Source organism: Nilaparvata lugens, chromosome 1, assembly GCF_014356525.2.
Source record: "Nilaparvata lugens isolate BPH chromosome 1, ASM1435652v1, whole genome shotgun sequence".
Lineage (NCBI taxonomy): Eukaryota > Metazoa > Arthropoda > Insecta > Hemiptera > Delphacidae > Nilaparvata > Nilaparvata lugens.
In genome coordinates, this window is record NC_052504.1 from 3031710 (window position 1) to 3047057 (window position 15348).

At 35.4% G+C, this 15348-nt stretch overlaps 1 protein-coding gene across 1 annotated transcript in view; it reads left to right on the top strand.

Moving 5' to 3' along the window:
• The window catches only part of LOC111056674 (glycylpeptide N-tetradecanoyltransferase 1), a 34902-nt gene that overhangs the window by 627 nt on the left and 18927 nt on the right, over positions 1-15348 (top strand). The window contains exons 2-6 of the mRNA XM_039432782.1: positions 300-414; positions 3869-3983; positions 7725-7941; positions 10592-10708; positions 13115-13370. Of these exons, the coding sequence (XP_039288716.1) occupies positions 300-414; positions 3869-3983; positions 7725-7941; positions 10592-10708; positions 13115-13370 (820 nt within the window). The remainder of the gene's footprint in view (positions 1-299; positions 415-3868; positions 3984-7724; positions 7942-10591; positions 10709-13114; positions 13371-15348) is intronic.

Sequence of the window (15348 nt, forward strand, 5' to 3'; positions counted from 1 at the left end):
CTAGGCCTATACATTAACTTAATCGATTTTCCATGCGGATAATACCAACATAATCTATTTGCTTGTGAGTGGTTAATGAAATTGGTTGACCAAATGTCCATGCCCCCGGACAGGACTCAAACCAACGACTAGGCAGCACTAGAGTACTGAATGTTGCGACGCCCTAATCCACTCGACTATCCTGGAAGAAAATTTGATTTGAGGTACACCAAACAAGAAAAATATACTAAAAATACAATGCTTTCTAATCAAATGTTTCATTGACATGTACCAATTCAAATAATATTTTATATTTTTAGCTCAAAAAAGAAGAATAAACGGAAAAAGGCCACAAATGGCGTAGATGGTGAAAAAAATCTGGTGTCCACCATTAATGAGTCTGAGGTCCAAGCGGGATGCAACATATCAATTCAGGTAACATTCTATGTACTAATTCTTACAAATAATTTGATCATTTACAAATTATAAATTGCACACTTACATGTATAAGCTAATATATATTGTATATGTCTACAGATGGAAATTAATAAGATATTGCAATCATTCAAATGCTAATGAATTAATATTATTAATCAAAAATCCAAATTAAATGCTGTAATTCACCCTGAAGACTTCTGCGGTACTGCAAATATTAACATCAGGGTAAGCAGGTAAATGGAAATTCGATGAGAGCTACTATTCAAAAATTATTTGTCAGCCCGGGAATCGAACCCAGTACCTCCAATTGCCAGTCAGGAATGCTTACTCTTACACCAAACTGACAATTTCTGGATAGCAGCGCTCATTTTATACGAAGCCATATTGGCCAGCTATTATACAGATGGAATTTTCCATTTTAATTTCAACAATAAATAAATTCAACAGTTTTTTTTTTTAAATGGTGTACACAAACCAATTTTACATAGAATTACCTCTATACCAATTTTACATAGTATTATCAAGTTTATGATTATATATTATAAGTGTTCTATGTGCCCTCCTTCTGAGGCTCGGACGACATCTAGACGGTAGCCAAATTCATCCCAGTCTGTTCGCAAGTTGTCCGTCTTCTCGGACTGTAGCTAATGCATCAGTTACCCTTGTTTTTAGCTCCTCAATATCAAGTACTAAGGGAGGAACATAAACCCGTTCTTTAACGTTGTTCCTCCCTTAGCACATGATAACAACGTTAAAGATCGTGTTTATGTTCCTCCCTCAGCACTTGATATTGAGGAACTAGAAACCAGGATAACTGATGCAGTAGCTTACAGTCCGAGAAACATCTTGCGAACAGTCTGGGATAAATTTGGGTACTGTCTAGATGTCGTCCAAGCCTCAAAAGGAGGCCACATAGAACACTTATAATACATTATCATAAACTCCTGTGAGTAATTTTATGTAAAATTGGTTTGTGTACACCATTTTTTTTTTAAATAAATATAACTGTTAAAAATTGGGTCATTCTTTTTGAAACACTCGGTACTATAGTGAGGTCCACTTTATAATGGCAGTGGATAAAGATAGGAGAATAGCGATGCCGATTCTCTGCATCAATTAATCACATTTCTACACTGTCAAAAACATAATTGGTATCGTTGTGAACCTAGAAAAGGATAGTACCACCGGCTTTGTCGAATGATAGACAAGTATAGCAAAACAAAAGTTGATCAAATACTGTCATTATAACGTGGACTTCACTATATGAGTTTCGAGGTGCAATACCATTAACAGTGGTTGAGATTTTGAATATCATTAAAAATATAAATACCGGGTGATTACAAATGAAATAGACAACTTCAATAGCCTGTACAAAATTAAACTGGTGTATTTCAACATAGTAAGTGATATAGGTTTGTAGGGAATTTCTTAAAGTTTATGTTGGTAGAACTGTTGCTGGCTATTGTTGGCTGCTCCGTGTTACAACAGCCAGTTTAGTTTAGCAATATGTCCGCTACTCAAGTGGAGAAAGCTTATTGTGTTCTTGAATTAGCCAAAACAAACTCTGTTACTGTTGTGCAGCGTCATTTCAGAACAAAATACGGTAAACCACCACCAACAAGGCAATCAATTTATGACTGGTATGAACGTTTTGAAAGCAGTGGATGTGTGTGTAAGAAGAAGAGTACTGGAAGACCTTCTGTTACAGAAGAAAAATTGATAGTGTCGTGATGTTTTTGTACGAAGTCCAGGAAAATCGACTAGATCAGCGAGTTTAGAATTGCAAATTCCTCAACCTACTGTGTGGAAAATTTTGCGGAAACGTTTGAAAATGACACCTTATAAATTGCAGTTAGTACAAGTTTAAATGACAATGATAAACTTGTACGTAAAAATTTTGTCAAGAGATGCAACATTGTCTTGAAAATGACGACACATTGTTTAATCGCCTAATTTTCAGTGATGAATGCACTTTTCACATTAGTGGAAAAGTTACAGACATAATGTACGAGTATGGGGACAGAAACCCAAGAGAGACTGTACAGCATATACGCGATTCTCCTAAAGTGAACGTGTTTTGCGCTTTATCTTGTGAAAAGGTTTACGGGCCTTTCTTCTTCCAAGAACCATCAGTAACCGGAAGAATTTATCTGGACATGTTAACCGAATGGTTAATGCCTCAACTCCATGAAGATAGTTGTAACTTCATTTTTGTACAAGATGGAGCTCCGCCTCACTGGTACTCAGACGTCAGAGGGTATCTGGAAGAACATCTTCCTAGACGATGGATCGGCCGTGCAAGTGAGGAAAACGTTGTGTTTCAGCCGTGGCCACCTCGTAGTCCGGACCTAACGCCCTGCGACTTTTTCTTGTGGGGCTATGTAAAAGAAAGAGTTTTCGTACCACCGCTTCCTGTTGATATCGATGATCTTAACAACGAATCACAAATGCTCTTGCTACAGTTAACCGTGAGATGCTTAGTCGTGTGTGGTCAGAATTTGACTACCGTGTTGATATCTGTCGTGTTGCAAATGGTGCACACATTGAACATCTGTAAATTTTCAATAAAAACTTCAAGAATTCTTCTATGTAATCATATAAGTAATGATCTAAAGTTTTAAATAATAAATTCTCTACAAGCTATTCAAACTGTCTATTTCATTTGTAATCACCCGGTAATAATAGGCTAATGTATTTTGTATAAAGCGAGAAATTTTTGGAAAGAGGATCTGACCTGTTTTATGTTATTGCACCTCGAAACTCATAGGCCCGGTCTCCGAGCTCAGGATTTAGCTAAGTTCTAGACGTTAAACAGCTGGAGCCAGAAAATTCGATTTCCGAAACGTGGCGTAGTCGCAGTCCACGTTTAAATTAAATTTCGAAAAACTATAAAATTGAACACAAAATCAAATGAAGTGAAAATAGTGTAAATTTTCAGCTATTTTGAATTATTTAGGAATGTATCATCTCGTCAAGGAAAAACGTTTCCAATTATAGAAATGAGAAAATAAAGATTATCATAAACTGCGATTGTGTCCCGTTTCTGAAAGCCAATTTTCTGACCAGCTGTTTAAAGTCTAGAACTTAGCTAAATCCCGAGCTCGGAAACCAGAAATTAAAGATTATCATGAAAACGGCGACTATGCCCCGTTTCGGAAAGCCAATTTTCTGACTCCAGCTGTTTAAAGTCTAGAACTTAGCTAAAACTCGAGCTCGGAAACCGGCCCATAATAATATATAAACAGTTAATAATAATATTATCGAGTGACCTGGCTGGCTGAGGTCTGGTGTCAGAGTTTTCAGGTCGCAACTGATCAATTTCAGGGCCTCTGACATGACCTAACGACTGCTTAATAAACAGTTATTGAATATGTTATGGACACTATTTTCTTATTGAGTAGAACGACCAACAGTAAAATGTTTCATTGATATTTAATTGTTAATTTTGCAGGATATTCGAAAAGCAATGGAGGTGTTTTCGTTACAACAGAAGCCGGCGAAAACGCCAGAGGAAGCTCTACAGAAGCCCTATCAGTTCTGGAGTACTCAGCCTGTACCAAAGATGGGTAAGAGCAATTTGAACTTTCTCGACTACTCTCAATAGAACAGCTGACAGAATATCTATATTTATTTAAATATTCAATGCAACTTGGGCCGAATTCAATCTGCTTTGTAGAAAGATAGACAAGGATAGCAACAACGATGTTGATCAAATACTGCTATTATAACGTGAACCTCACTATAATAATTGAATAACTGATAGATATTTGTATATCAACGGCATCGATTTCTCCAGCGGGAGGCTTAGGGTACAAACACACTGAAAGCGGAGCGGAGCGTGGCGTGGCATCGAGGAGCGGAGCGTGGCGTGGCGTGGTCAGAGCGTTCAGGATAAACACAGGAAGCGTCTGAGCATCAAGCGTCTAGAAAATGGCGTTGTCCAAGTTTGCACGGACATTACTTGTGAAAACAATTACTTGAAGTATTGGATTTTAGCTAAGCCTGCTAGGACAGAGTAGGTTAATGAAGTTGACTTGAATCGTAGAATATTTGGTGAATATCACCATTTGTTTGTTTTAAGAAAGCATGAGTCCAGATTCTTCGAGTACATGCGAATGTCAACTTCAACGTTTGATTACATTTGTGAAGCCTGATTTGGGAAAACAAGTAATTAATCTAACGACATAGCGTAGCCGGTTTTAAATGGACAAATTGGTTAACATTAGAAGATACGTCGGCTACGTCTTCCAGAATATGTATTTCAAGCTAGGCTACGGCGGTTTGAAATGACCTCAAAAACTTATCTATTTACCTTTGTACTTATAATTTATCTTTGGTTATATAACTCAATAATATTTGTTCTTGTGTCTCTATTGTTTGTTGGGTTTATTTGTTTTGTAAACTCTTATGTACATTACATGGTATCTTTCGCATTTCTGACATTCTTCTAATGTTTAATTGACGATAATGTTGTTAGCTTACTCTGGTTACCATGGAAATCACAATTATTTTCAATAAGTAAATTGATTGTCGTTGAGCTACTTTAATTATTAACTATCAGGTAACCCGTGCTCCGCAAAGCTGCAATTAAAAACTTGACAAACTGAAATGTTGAAGAATTAGACCTATAAACATCCTCGGTAAATTATAAGAAAAATTTCAAGTTAATCAATACAGTAGTTCAGACGTAATGAAGCGTCATTCGTGAATTTCCTATCCCGTACGTGTATAAGCCAATATATTCTTTCCTTCATTACATTATAGATTATTGAACTTTCTATTATTTCAGAATGCTCATTAGTCTTTTTAGACTCAGAAAAAATGAGCGTATGCTTTATTGTTTTACAATAAGATTGATTGTTTCTTTACTTTCCTTGCCCTATTACCATAGGTAAGGAAAGTATTGCTTTCCGAAAAAACTAAGGTACCCCAATTTCTAAATTTCTATACGTTTCAAGGTCCCCTGAGTCCAAAAAAGTGGTTTTTGGGTATTGGTGTGTGTGTGTGTGTGTGTGTGTGTGTGTGGTGTGTGTGTGTGTGTGTGGTGTGTGTGTGTGTGTGGTGTGTGTGTGTGTGTGTGTGGTGTGTGTGTGTGAGTGTATGTGGGTCTGTGTGCACGATATCTCATCTCCCAATTAACGGAATGACTTGAAATTTGGAACGTAAGGCCCTTACAATATAAGGATCCGACACGAACAATTTCGATCAAATGCGATTCAAGATGGCAGCTAAAATGGCAAAAATGTTGTCATAAACAGGGTTTTTCGCGATTTTCTCGAAAACGGCTCTAACGATTTCGATTAAAGTTATAACTCGAATAGTCATTGATAAGCTCTATCAACTGCCACAAGTCTCATATCTGTAAAAATTTCAGGAGCTCCGCCCCATCTATACAAAGTTTGATTTTAGATTCTCAATTATCAGGCTTCAGATACAATTTAAACAAAACATTTCGAGTGGAAAAGATTCAGCATGAGAATCTCTACAACTAATGTTTAGTAACATTTTCACCTAAAATTGAAAATAAGCTCGAAATTCGAGAAAATGTGATTATCCAATTGCAAATTGTTGGCAACTGTTGATTCGATTAAATGATTCACTATGAAGAGATAGCAGGCGTGTGTCTTCAGCGTTATTGTCCTGTCACCAGCTGGCTCAGATCTTTGAATAGTAGACTTGAGATGCGCGAGAACACTAGCGTCAGGTGATCAATTTTCATAACGGCAAGGATAGTTGTGTGAGTGCGCCACACCAGAATTTTATGCTCAAATCAACTTGGAAGGTTCAATTCATTTATTTTCATATTGAATAATAAAAAATAATTATATGAATGATTGGGAAGGGTTCAACAGGCTAAGCTCATGACTTTGCTAATTTATCGTCCTTCATCTTCTTGTTTATTTTCATTCTTCTCATCTTTCTTCTCCTTTTCCTTCTCATGATTTTTCACCACCTACCAAATCTTCTCTTCTCGTTTTTCTACTATTATCTCCACCATCACTTCTTTTTAGTTTTCTTCTTTTCTTTATCTTCATCTTCCTACTTCTTTTTCGTCACCTTCTTCTAAGCTTCTTCGTATTCTCTTTTTTTCTTGCTTCTTCTTCTCCTTCTCCTCCCTGCTTCATCTTCTTCTTCTTCTGCCCTTCTTCCATACTTGCTCTGATTCAATCTATAATTCAATATGGGATAACCGTGTGGGGGGCTGTTATAACTCACATTTGTACGAACTTTTCTTATGCCAAAAATTGATCATCAAAACTATTCTAAATGAACCTAGAATTCTCCCAACCAGTTTGACTTTTCAAGAATTCAATGTTCTCACAATTAGACAATTATGTATTTTTTGAATGTAGTAAAATTTATTATTAAGCATAAAACTGCTTTCTCTCCTACAAATACAACCCAAGGCCTACAGCAAATAAATATTTAATTTACAATACATCATAGAAACCATCAGAAGACAACTTATATACATAAGCAGTAAAATCATTAATACAATTCCCGAACAGTATATTGAATGTGCGAGAATAACTAAAAAACTTGAACAGGATATCAACACCTGGATCAAATGCAATCACTTCTTCTATCTATGAGATGTTTCTTTCAAAGTTTACTCTTCTGACTTGTGTGCTTGCTTATTCCGCAATCCTTTGTAATTCATCTAGTACTTTTTTTAACATCTGGTCCTATCGGTTTATTTTTTCCATCCTTCCCTTATTATTCTTCCCCCATCCCATCCTTTGATATCTACCGTCTATTTACTTTTCCTGATAACTTTTCACCTTCTCAAGGATTGAAGGTTTTCCTAGTACATGGATATCCATAGTTGGAAAAACTCTTCAATCTTCCATCCTTTTTTTTGCACCACTTTCTTTATATTTTGTTTTAATGTGTATTGTTGTTGTTGTTTCATGTATTTTTTTTGTTGATCTCTGTATTGGATTTGTATGTGTGTGTGAGTGTAAAAAGAAATGAAATTGGATTGAATGAATTGAATTAATTTTCTACTATCTTCTCCTCCTCCTTCTCCTTCCTGCTTCATCTTTTTATTCTTCTTCTCCTTTCACTTACCACTTTTTGCATCTTAGCCCTACTAATATTGCTCTAAAGAACAACATTTTTCTTTTGAATCTCAACTTTTAATCATTATTAACATTCATTTTCTGCAGTTTGTATCACGTTCAATACTCAAAATCTCAACCTACAATCATTCTCAACTGTGAATTTGCTTGCCTGTAGATGAGAAGATACAATTTTACAAGCCTATTAAGTTCAATCATCATTATTAACATGAATGTTGCTTGTAGATGAGAAGATAACAGTGAACGAGCCAATCGAGGTGGACAAGAAGGCATCGGAGATCAGGCAGGAGCCGTACAGCCTCCCCGCCGGCTTCCAGTGGGACACGCTCACCCTGGACGACCCCCTCGTGCTCAAGGAGCTCTACACGCTGCTGAACGAGAACTATGTCGAGGATGACGATAGCATGTTCCGATTCGACTATCCGCCCCAGTTTCTCAAGTGGTCAGTAGTTTCACTAATTCATACATAATTTACAGGTTGTTAAAAATTGAATAAAATCTGGTGTGGTACACTCACACAACTTTCCTTGCTCATTTATCTATAAGCCTCATTCTTAAACGAGGATAATCTAGGGGAATAAGATTATGCCGATTGGCGGCTAAATAATTTTATTAAAACTACGAGTATACTATTGTTATTGCTTTCAGAGTACATTTTCCTTTGTTTAAATTATGAAATTTGAGGATTTTTTAAAAGTTGTCAAAACAGCTGTTCTACAAATAAAATATCGACGTGTGTTCTTTTGAATAAACTGCTCTCATTATCCGCCATTTTGAATTGAACTTTATTGAATTTCTTATTGTCGGATCCTCATGGTATAAGGACCTTAAGTTTAAAATTTCAAGTCAATCGGTTAATTAGGAATGGAGTTATCGTGTTCACAGACACACACACACACACACACACCACACACACACACACACAACACACACACACACACAACACACACACACACACACACCACACACACACACACACACAGACCAACACCCAAAAATCATGTTTTTGGACTCAGGGGACCTTGAAACGTATAGAAAACATGAAATTAGGGAAACCTTAATTTTTTTGGAAAGCAATACTTTCCTTACCTATGGTAATAGGGCAAGGAAAGTAAAAAGTAGATTCGTATGGATTTTTTTGGTGCGAAGTCCTTTGCGGGAAGGTCTTATCTATAAATCTTATTGAACAAGGTACACAGCTGGTTTTCGTGTTGTTTTGAAGGAAAACACTTCAAGTTTTGACTAGCGTAGTCCGCTAGTGCCTGGTCGCGCCGCACATGCGCTAGCGGCAGTTACGTTAAAGATGGCTGCCTTCACTGGATCCGAGCGTGCTAGCTGTGTGTTTTGGTTTGAAAAACGGCATAGTGTACCTTGATATTTTGAAAAAAAATGATACCACAGAACCATGGGGATGACCGAGAACGAAATGTTTTCTTTATGCAAGATGGCGCACCACCACACTATCTGACTGACGTCCGGGATTTTCTTAATGACCGCTTTCCAAATCAGTGGATTGGCCAAAAAGTATCAATGAAATCAATGAATTTTATTTGCCAAAAACAAAATATAAAAAAGCTTTACAAAAAGTAAATATAAGTATATGCTACTGCACTTAAACCAAGATACATACATTTATTTAATTAGATATAATAACGAAATGATATCATTTACATTACAAACAATAGTTTTCAAATAAAGATTCATACGGAAAGTTTATCAGTACGAAAAGAATCAATTTCTCTGTTATTCTTTGACCAGTCTTAATAAATAAGGTATCCTTGAAATCTTGATAAAATTTGCTAACTTTTTTGTCTCTTGTAAATTTTCTGTAAACTGAACAGTTTTCGTGAAATTTGCCATCGAAAATTTTAAATGGCCGCCATTTTGAATATGTACGTCGAAATTTTTTTATTTTATTTTCCAAAGTTGTGTCTTTATAGCATAAATATTCATGCCCAAATTTCAGATCAATACAACATTTCGTTCTTGAGATAAAAATTCCTAAGTGAATAAACCAAAATGGCAGCCATAAGGATAACCGCTGTGTTTTGGACACTTCAAATACGACATTTGTAGTTTCCTATCATCCAGGAACAATACCCTAAAATGTTCGACACTACTTCTGAAACACTTTGTATATAGAATGAATGTTAACTGGCAGCGTATATGAAAAATTGCTACTAGTATAATTCTGAAACGATGATTGTATTTAACTGTTGTATTACTCATAGGCAGAATAAAGTTCATTTTCATAATGTACTAGCCGTCAGGCTCGCTGCGCTCGCCATATCCGTCTAGCCAGGGGGCGGAGCCCCCTTGACCCCCGACTGGATCGTCCAAGAATGAGATTAGCAGGCTCGCTTCGCTCGCCTGCATTTTTATCATGTTAGGACAATCCAGTCGGGGGTCCAGACTAAACGTCTGGCCAAACGGATATGGCGAGCGAAGCGAGCCTGACGGCTAGTAATATAATATTCCCAGGATTGAAGTAGCAGTGCCCAATCAATTTTTCCGCGATAAATGCATTTAAATCTTCAACTTGGTGCCAACCTAACAAAGTCAACTCAACTTAATGCCAACCTGACAAAATTATTAATTTAGTTGCCAGTTAACAACTGTTTCGAAGAGGTACTCTATCTAGATTATAGTTCCATAGTAACATATGATATGGAATTTCAATTATAATTAAGAGATTGGGAGAAGAAGAATATACATGCTAAAAGACGAACTTTAAACCCTTAAAAACAACCCTTAGAGTTAGAATATTGCCAAAAGATTTCTTAGTGCGCCTCTAAAGGGCCAACTGAACATACCTACCGAGTTTGAACGTTTTTGGTCCGGTAGATTTTTAGTTATGCGAGTGAGTGAGTGAGTCAGTCAGTCAGTGAGTGAGTGCCATTTCGCTTTTATATAAATATAGACTCTTGCTCTACAAAATTTGATAACTTATCAGTGTTTCGAAATGGCAGAGATGGATATGTTTTGGATTATTGTAATTTGTAAGAAAATGTCATGATTGGATTATTTCGATTCTAAGAATATTTTAGGTAAGTTTTATTTGTGTATTTAACTAATTTAATTGATGTTTCCAGGGCGCTTCAACCCCCCGGGTGGCGGAAAGAGTGGCACTGCGGTGTGAGAGTGACAAAGAGCGGGAGACTAGTCGGATTTATCAGTGCAATACCTGCCACCTTAAATATTTACAAATCGTGAGTACTTTAAAGCCTCTTGATAAAATAATTCAATATTTTTATTCAACACAGTATACTTTACAATATACAGGGTGTTTACCAACTCTCTACCAATACTCTCTAGGGCATTGTTCCTGGGTAAAAAACATATCTAAGGGCCGTTTGCACAGTGAAAGTTTAAGCTAAAGCTTAAACCAAATCTGGATTTTTTTTGGTTTAAACTAAAATTCTGTTTGCTCAGTATCAGTTTAAACTCTGTATTGAGTTTAAACTCTGGGAAAGTTTAAACCTCCAAAGCAGGAGGTTTAAACCAAATAATTTGGATTAACTTGACATCTGTAAAGATTTGATGGGGAAACAGCTGATAGTAAATATTATTTTTCGAATGTTGTTTTTAAAGCCTCTGTAGACGATAATACTATTAATTTAGGTTATAGTGAATTATTTATTTGAATGTAAAAATAATTATAATGGAGGAATTGATAGAAGTTTTTGATGCGATTGATAAAGATGACTGCGAAGAATATTCTTAAAACTGAGAAAAATTGGGCAAAAACGAATGATTTAAATTTCTGGGATGATAGAGAATTTTCTTAACGGTTTTGCTTGAGTAAAGCAACTGTCCAGTATTTGATTAAATAAACCACTTGATAGAAAATAAGACAATTTTTAACAGTGGTATTTGATTAGGAAACATATTTTCAATAACACATAACTGGGATATTTTGCTTTCGAAAGATTTCTAATAAACGGGGAAGACCGTAGTATATTTAAGCCTAACAAAATCGCTTTTTTAAAAACATTCTAAACTATATTCATATAGTCATAATCATATTCTAAAATATATATTTTTGGTGCCTACTAAATATAAGTTTGTATCTAATAGTAATATAGCATTTCATCATTTTTTGAAGAATTCTTGATCGCTTTTCACTTTTATTACCGTACAGCTCACAGCTCTGGGATTTTGAACAAGGGAGTAGTAGCTACATAACCTCAATTTACTGATGGTTTGTAAACAGATAACAAATTTCCTGTGAAAATAAGCCTTCCTGATATTATGTCGATGTATTTTTTGTAAATATTGAATGACTAATAAAATTCTACTCTATAGTTCGTAAACTATACTGTAGAATAACGTACAAGTCAAAGTCTTAATAGGTTACAATAATAAGTCTTAATAAGTTCATAATAATATTAAAAAAAGCACACATGAAGACTAGAGTACATACAAACTACGCTACCTTCTACCACCAAAATAGAAAGGAGACATTCTCCCCGTTAATTTGATATAAAATTATTACGCATTACGACGCCCCATGATTCTGAGAGAAGTGATATTCAAAAGAAAAACAAATTTTCGCGATGTTTCCAATTTTATCATAAAAGTTAAATTTCTCTTTGAACCCTGATACTTTTCTAGCACTACTAGGCTAGGATATCGGGGATGATATTCTACATCCAATTCTGACGTCGAATTGGAAATTTGCAATTTTGAGTCTCAACTTATTTTTCGCCCCACTTGGATGTAATGACCTGGTTTTCGTGCGTCATATGGAGGCCGAAAATGATTGTTTTCTGACCAGGCCGGTAAAAGTTTTACGGCCCTAGGGCTGTAAAATAACCTTGAAGTCAGCTGATTCTGATTTGATGTGAACGTGTTTACAAAATGGTTCATGAAACGGAATCAGTTTATGCTTCTAGAATTGAATAAGTATTCTGCAATAAGATACTATCATTTTATTTGGATGAATAAAATACATAAAATAAGATATATATATTATAAACTATTCAAATTCGATTTTCAGAGTAGGATAGAACTTCTAATCTAAACTTCCGAAGTCAACGACAACAAGCATTGTTGACGTTGACATTCAGATTGGCCAACTTTCAAGTGTGCTAAAACAGCTGATCAAAAAACTTTTCATTATTTGTGTTTATTATTCAAGAATCAAAACATTTATAATAATATCATCTTATTGTCATTTGGAAGAATAAAAAGTATAAACTCAACCTCTTACATAATTGAACATAATCTTTTAGGTTATTTAGACAAATCAGAATAAAAAAAATACTTGGACAATTTCCTGATATTCAGATTACCTCAGATTTGCTAGAGCTATGACCTTCCTGTTTTGCTTTCGGAAGTGCCTAATAAACAATTATTCTCATATTTATATTGTTTATTTTTCTGTGTGGCGAAAAATAACGTTCTCACCATGGGCAAAAATGTTTTTCCGGCTCTCAATCTTTTCTAGGCCTCGGCCTACGGCCTCGGACTTGAAAACCGATTTCGAGCCGGAAAAGTCTCATTTTCGGCCCTAGGTGCGAAATTATTACGCAAACTATAATTAGCATTTGAGCAAATGCATCTTCCGATTTATTTTCATCTAATAGTTGTGTGTTTTTGTGTGTTTGTGACAGAGCTCAGAAGATGGTGGAGATAAACTTTCTGTGTGTGCACAAAAAGCTGCGCCTGAAACGGGTGGCACCTGTTCTGATCAGGGAGATTACCAGGCGGGTCAACCAGACGGGCATTTTCCAGGCGGTCTACACGGCAGGCGTCGTTCTGCCCAAACCTATTGGCACGTGTCGGTCAGTGTCCATTTGTGTCAATTTAGAATTAGTTTACTATTTTATCTGTGTGAGTCATATGTATGGGAACCCTTCAATAAGTTTTTGACTGTTGTAGATACTAGTAGTTCTGTGAACAGTAGACCTCACGCAGTATTCTCATCCACAAGTACCTGATGTCAACTGTTTTAAATGTTAACAAAATCAGTTCACGTTTGAATTTGTATTCCATAATTTATTAATATTTATGTTAATTTAAACAATGAATATAATATATTTCTATTCCAGAATTTATATAATATTCATCCAGTTCCGTGATAATCTTTCCATCTAATGAAAATTAATTTTTTCAATCAAAAATATTATAATTTCTTCAGCATTATTCAGTTCATTTGATTATTTTTATGTGAGAATATTGATACTGATGGACACGCATAATAATACCATGACTGCAAAACAAAATATTGAAACCAAAGACCTTAAAGCAGCGATTAGACCAAATTTATTAACAAAATGTTAATAACTCAATCCTTATAGATTATATTAGATTGAACATAACTTATCATACACATGATGAACATGTGTGTTTTTCAACTTGCGTTCAATCTAATAGAATCTATAAGGATTAAGTTATTAACATTTTGTAAATAACTTTGGTGTAAACCCAGCTTAAAGATGCATACCTCTTCAAGGTCTTTGATTGAAACTATAGACCTTATACAAATACAGTAATAGACTGGCTTCTCCACACATCTGTGTAATCACTTGTCAGCTGATTTATGATGAATAATATTCTATAGTCTGATTTTTACTCTAATATTGACGTATGAAGGAGGCTCCTTTTTCCTTTTATATTATCCTTGAAATGCAAAATTTCCAAAAACCTTCTATATACGTCGACGCGCAATTTAAAAAGGAACATACCTGTTAAATTTCATGAAAATCTATTACCGCGTTTCGCCGTAAATGCGCAACATATAAACATTTAAACATTAAGAGAAATGTCAAACAGTCGACTTTAATCTTAGACCTCACTTCGTTCGGTCAATAATACTGTAACTCTAAGGATAATTTATTGGTCGAATAATCTACCTTTGACGTACAACAGGATTTCAACCCCTCATATGAGGGTGACTTAGGGGTTGTAACCCGAATATTTTAAATGTAAAAACCCATTGTGTGGTACATCATTTTAAAGGTCTTTTTAAAACAAGAAATATGACAATAAAAATGTTCTTGTGTCCCCTGTGGGTTGGGGGTTCAGAAGAGTCGAACAAGGTAGACTCTGAACTCTAATCAGCTAATAATCACTTATCAGCCAATCGGAGAGCTTCCTGCCCTGCCGACTCGTCCGCAAATACGCCTGAAAAAATGCTTCATGTGGCTTGGCCCTAAGCCTATATCATCTGTCCATGATGAATTCGGAATCTTTATCTAAAAATTGCAAGGTGACCAGTTCATTAGTTCATAAGTAATAATGTGTTAATCGTGTATTTCCTATCCCGTACATGTATTCTTTATAATAAATGTGCACTTTTATTCATAATTATATCGGGCCACTCCCGTGTTTCGGATGGGCACGTTAAGCCGTCGGTCCCGGTTGCCTAAAAAGCAGTCGTTAGGTCATGTCAGAGGCCCTGAAATTGATCAGTTGCGACCTGAAAACTCTGACACCAGACCTCAGCCAGCCAGGTCACACGATATTATTATTATTATTATTATTCATTCATACATTCATTCACGAAATTTGGAACATAGTTGTTTTATGATTCGATTGCACTAGGTCTCATACCTGGGAAAACTCGCTGAAGGACATGAAAAAGATAATAATTATTCATCCTTGGAAAAACAGATGATAATTTCGTCGTATGTCGATAACAGAAGATGCGAGTGCTTTGTGGAATAGAGACAGAATTATGTTCAGCTGTTAAACTATATGAAAATGAAAAATTCTTTATTTGCACTCAATCAGCTTTTCTCTCGAGAAAAATTATCTATTTTTGAGAAATTTTAATCGACATGATCAAAATAATCTGATTTGTTGACATGATAATAAATTATTGTATCATTCTAAATTAGAGTAT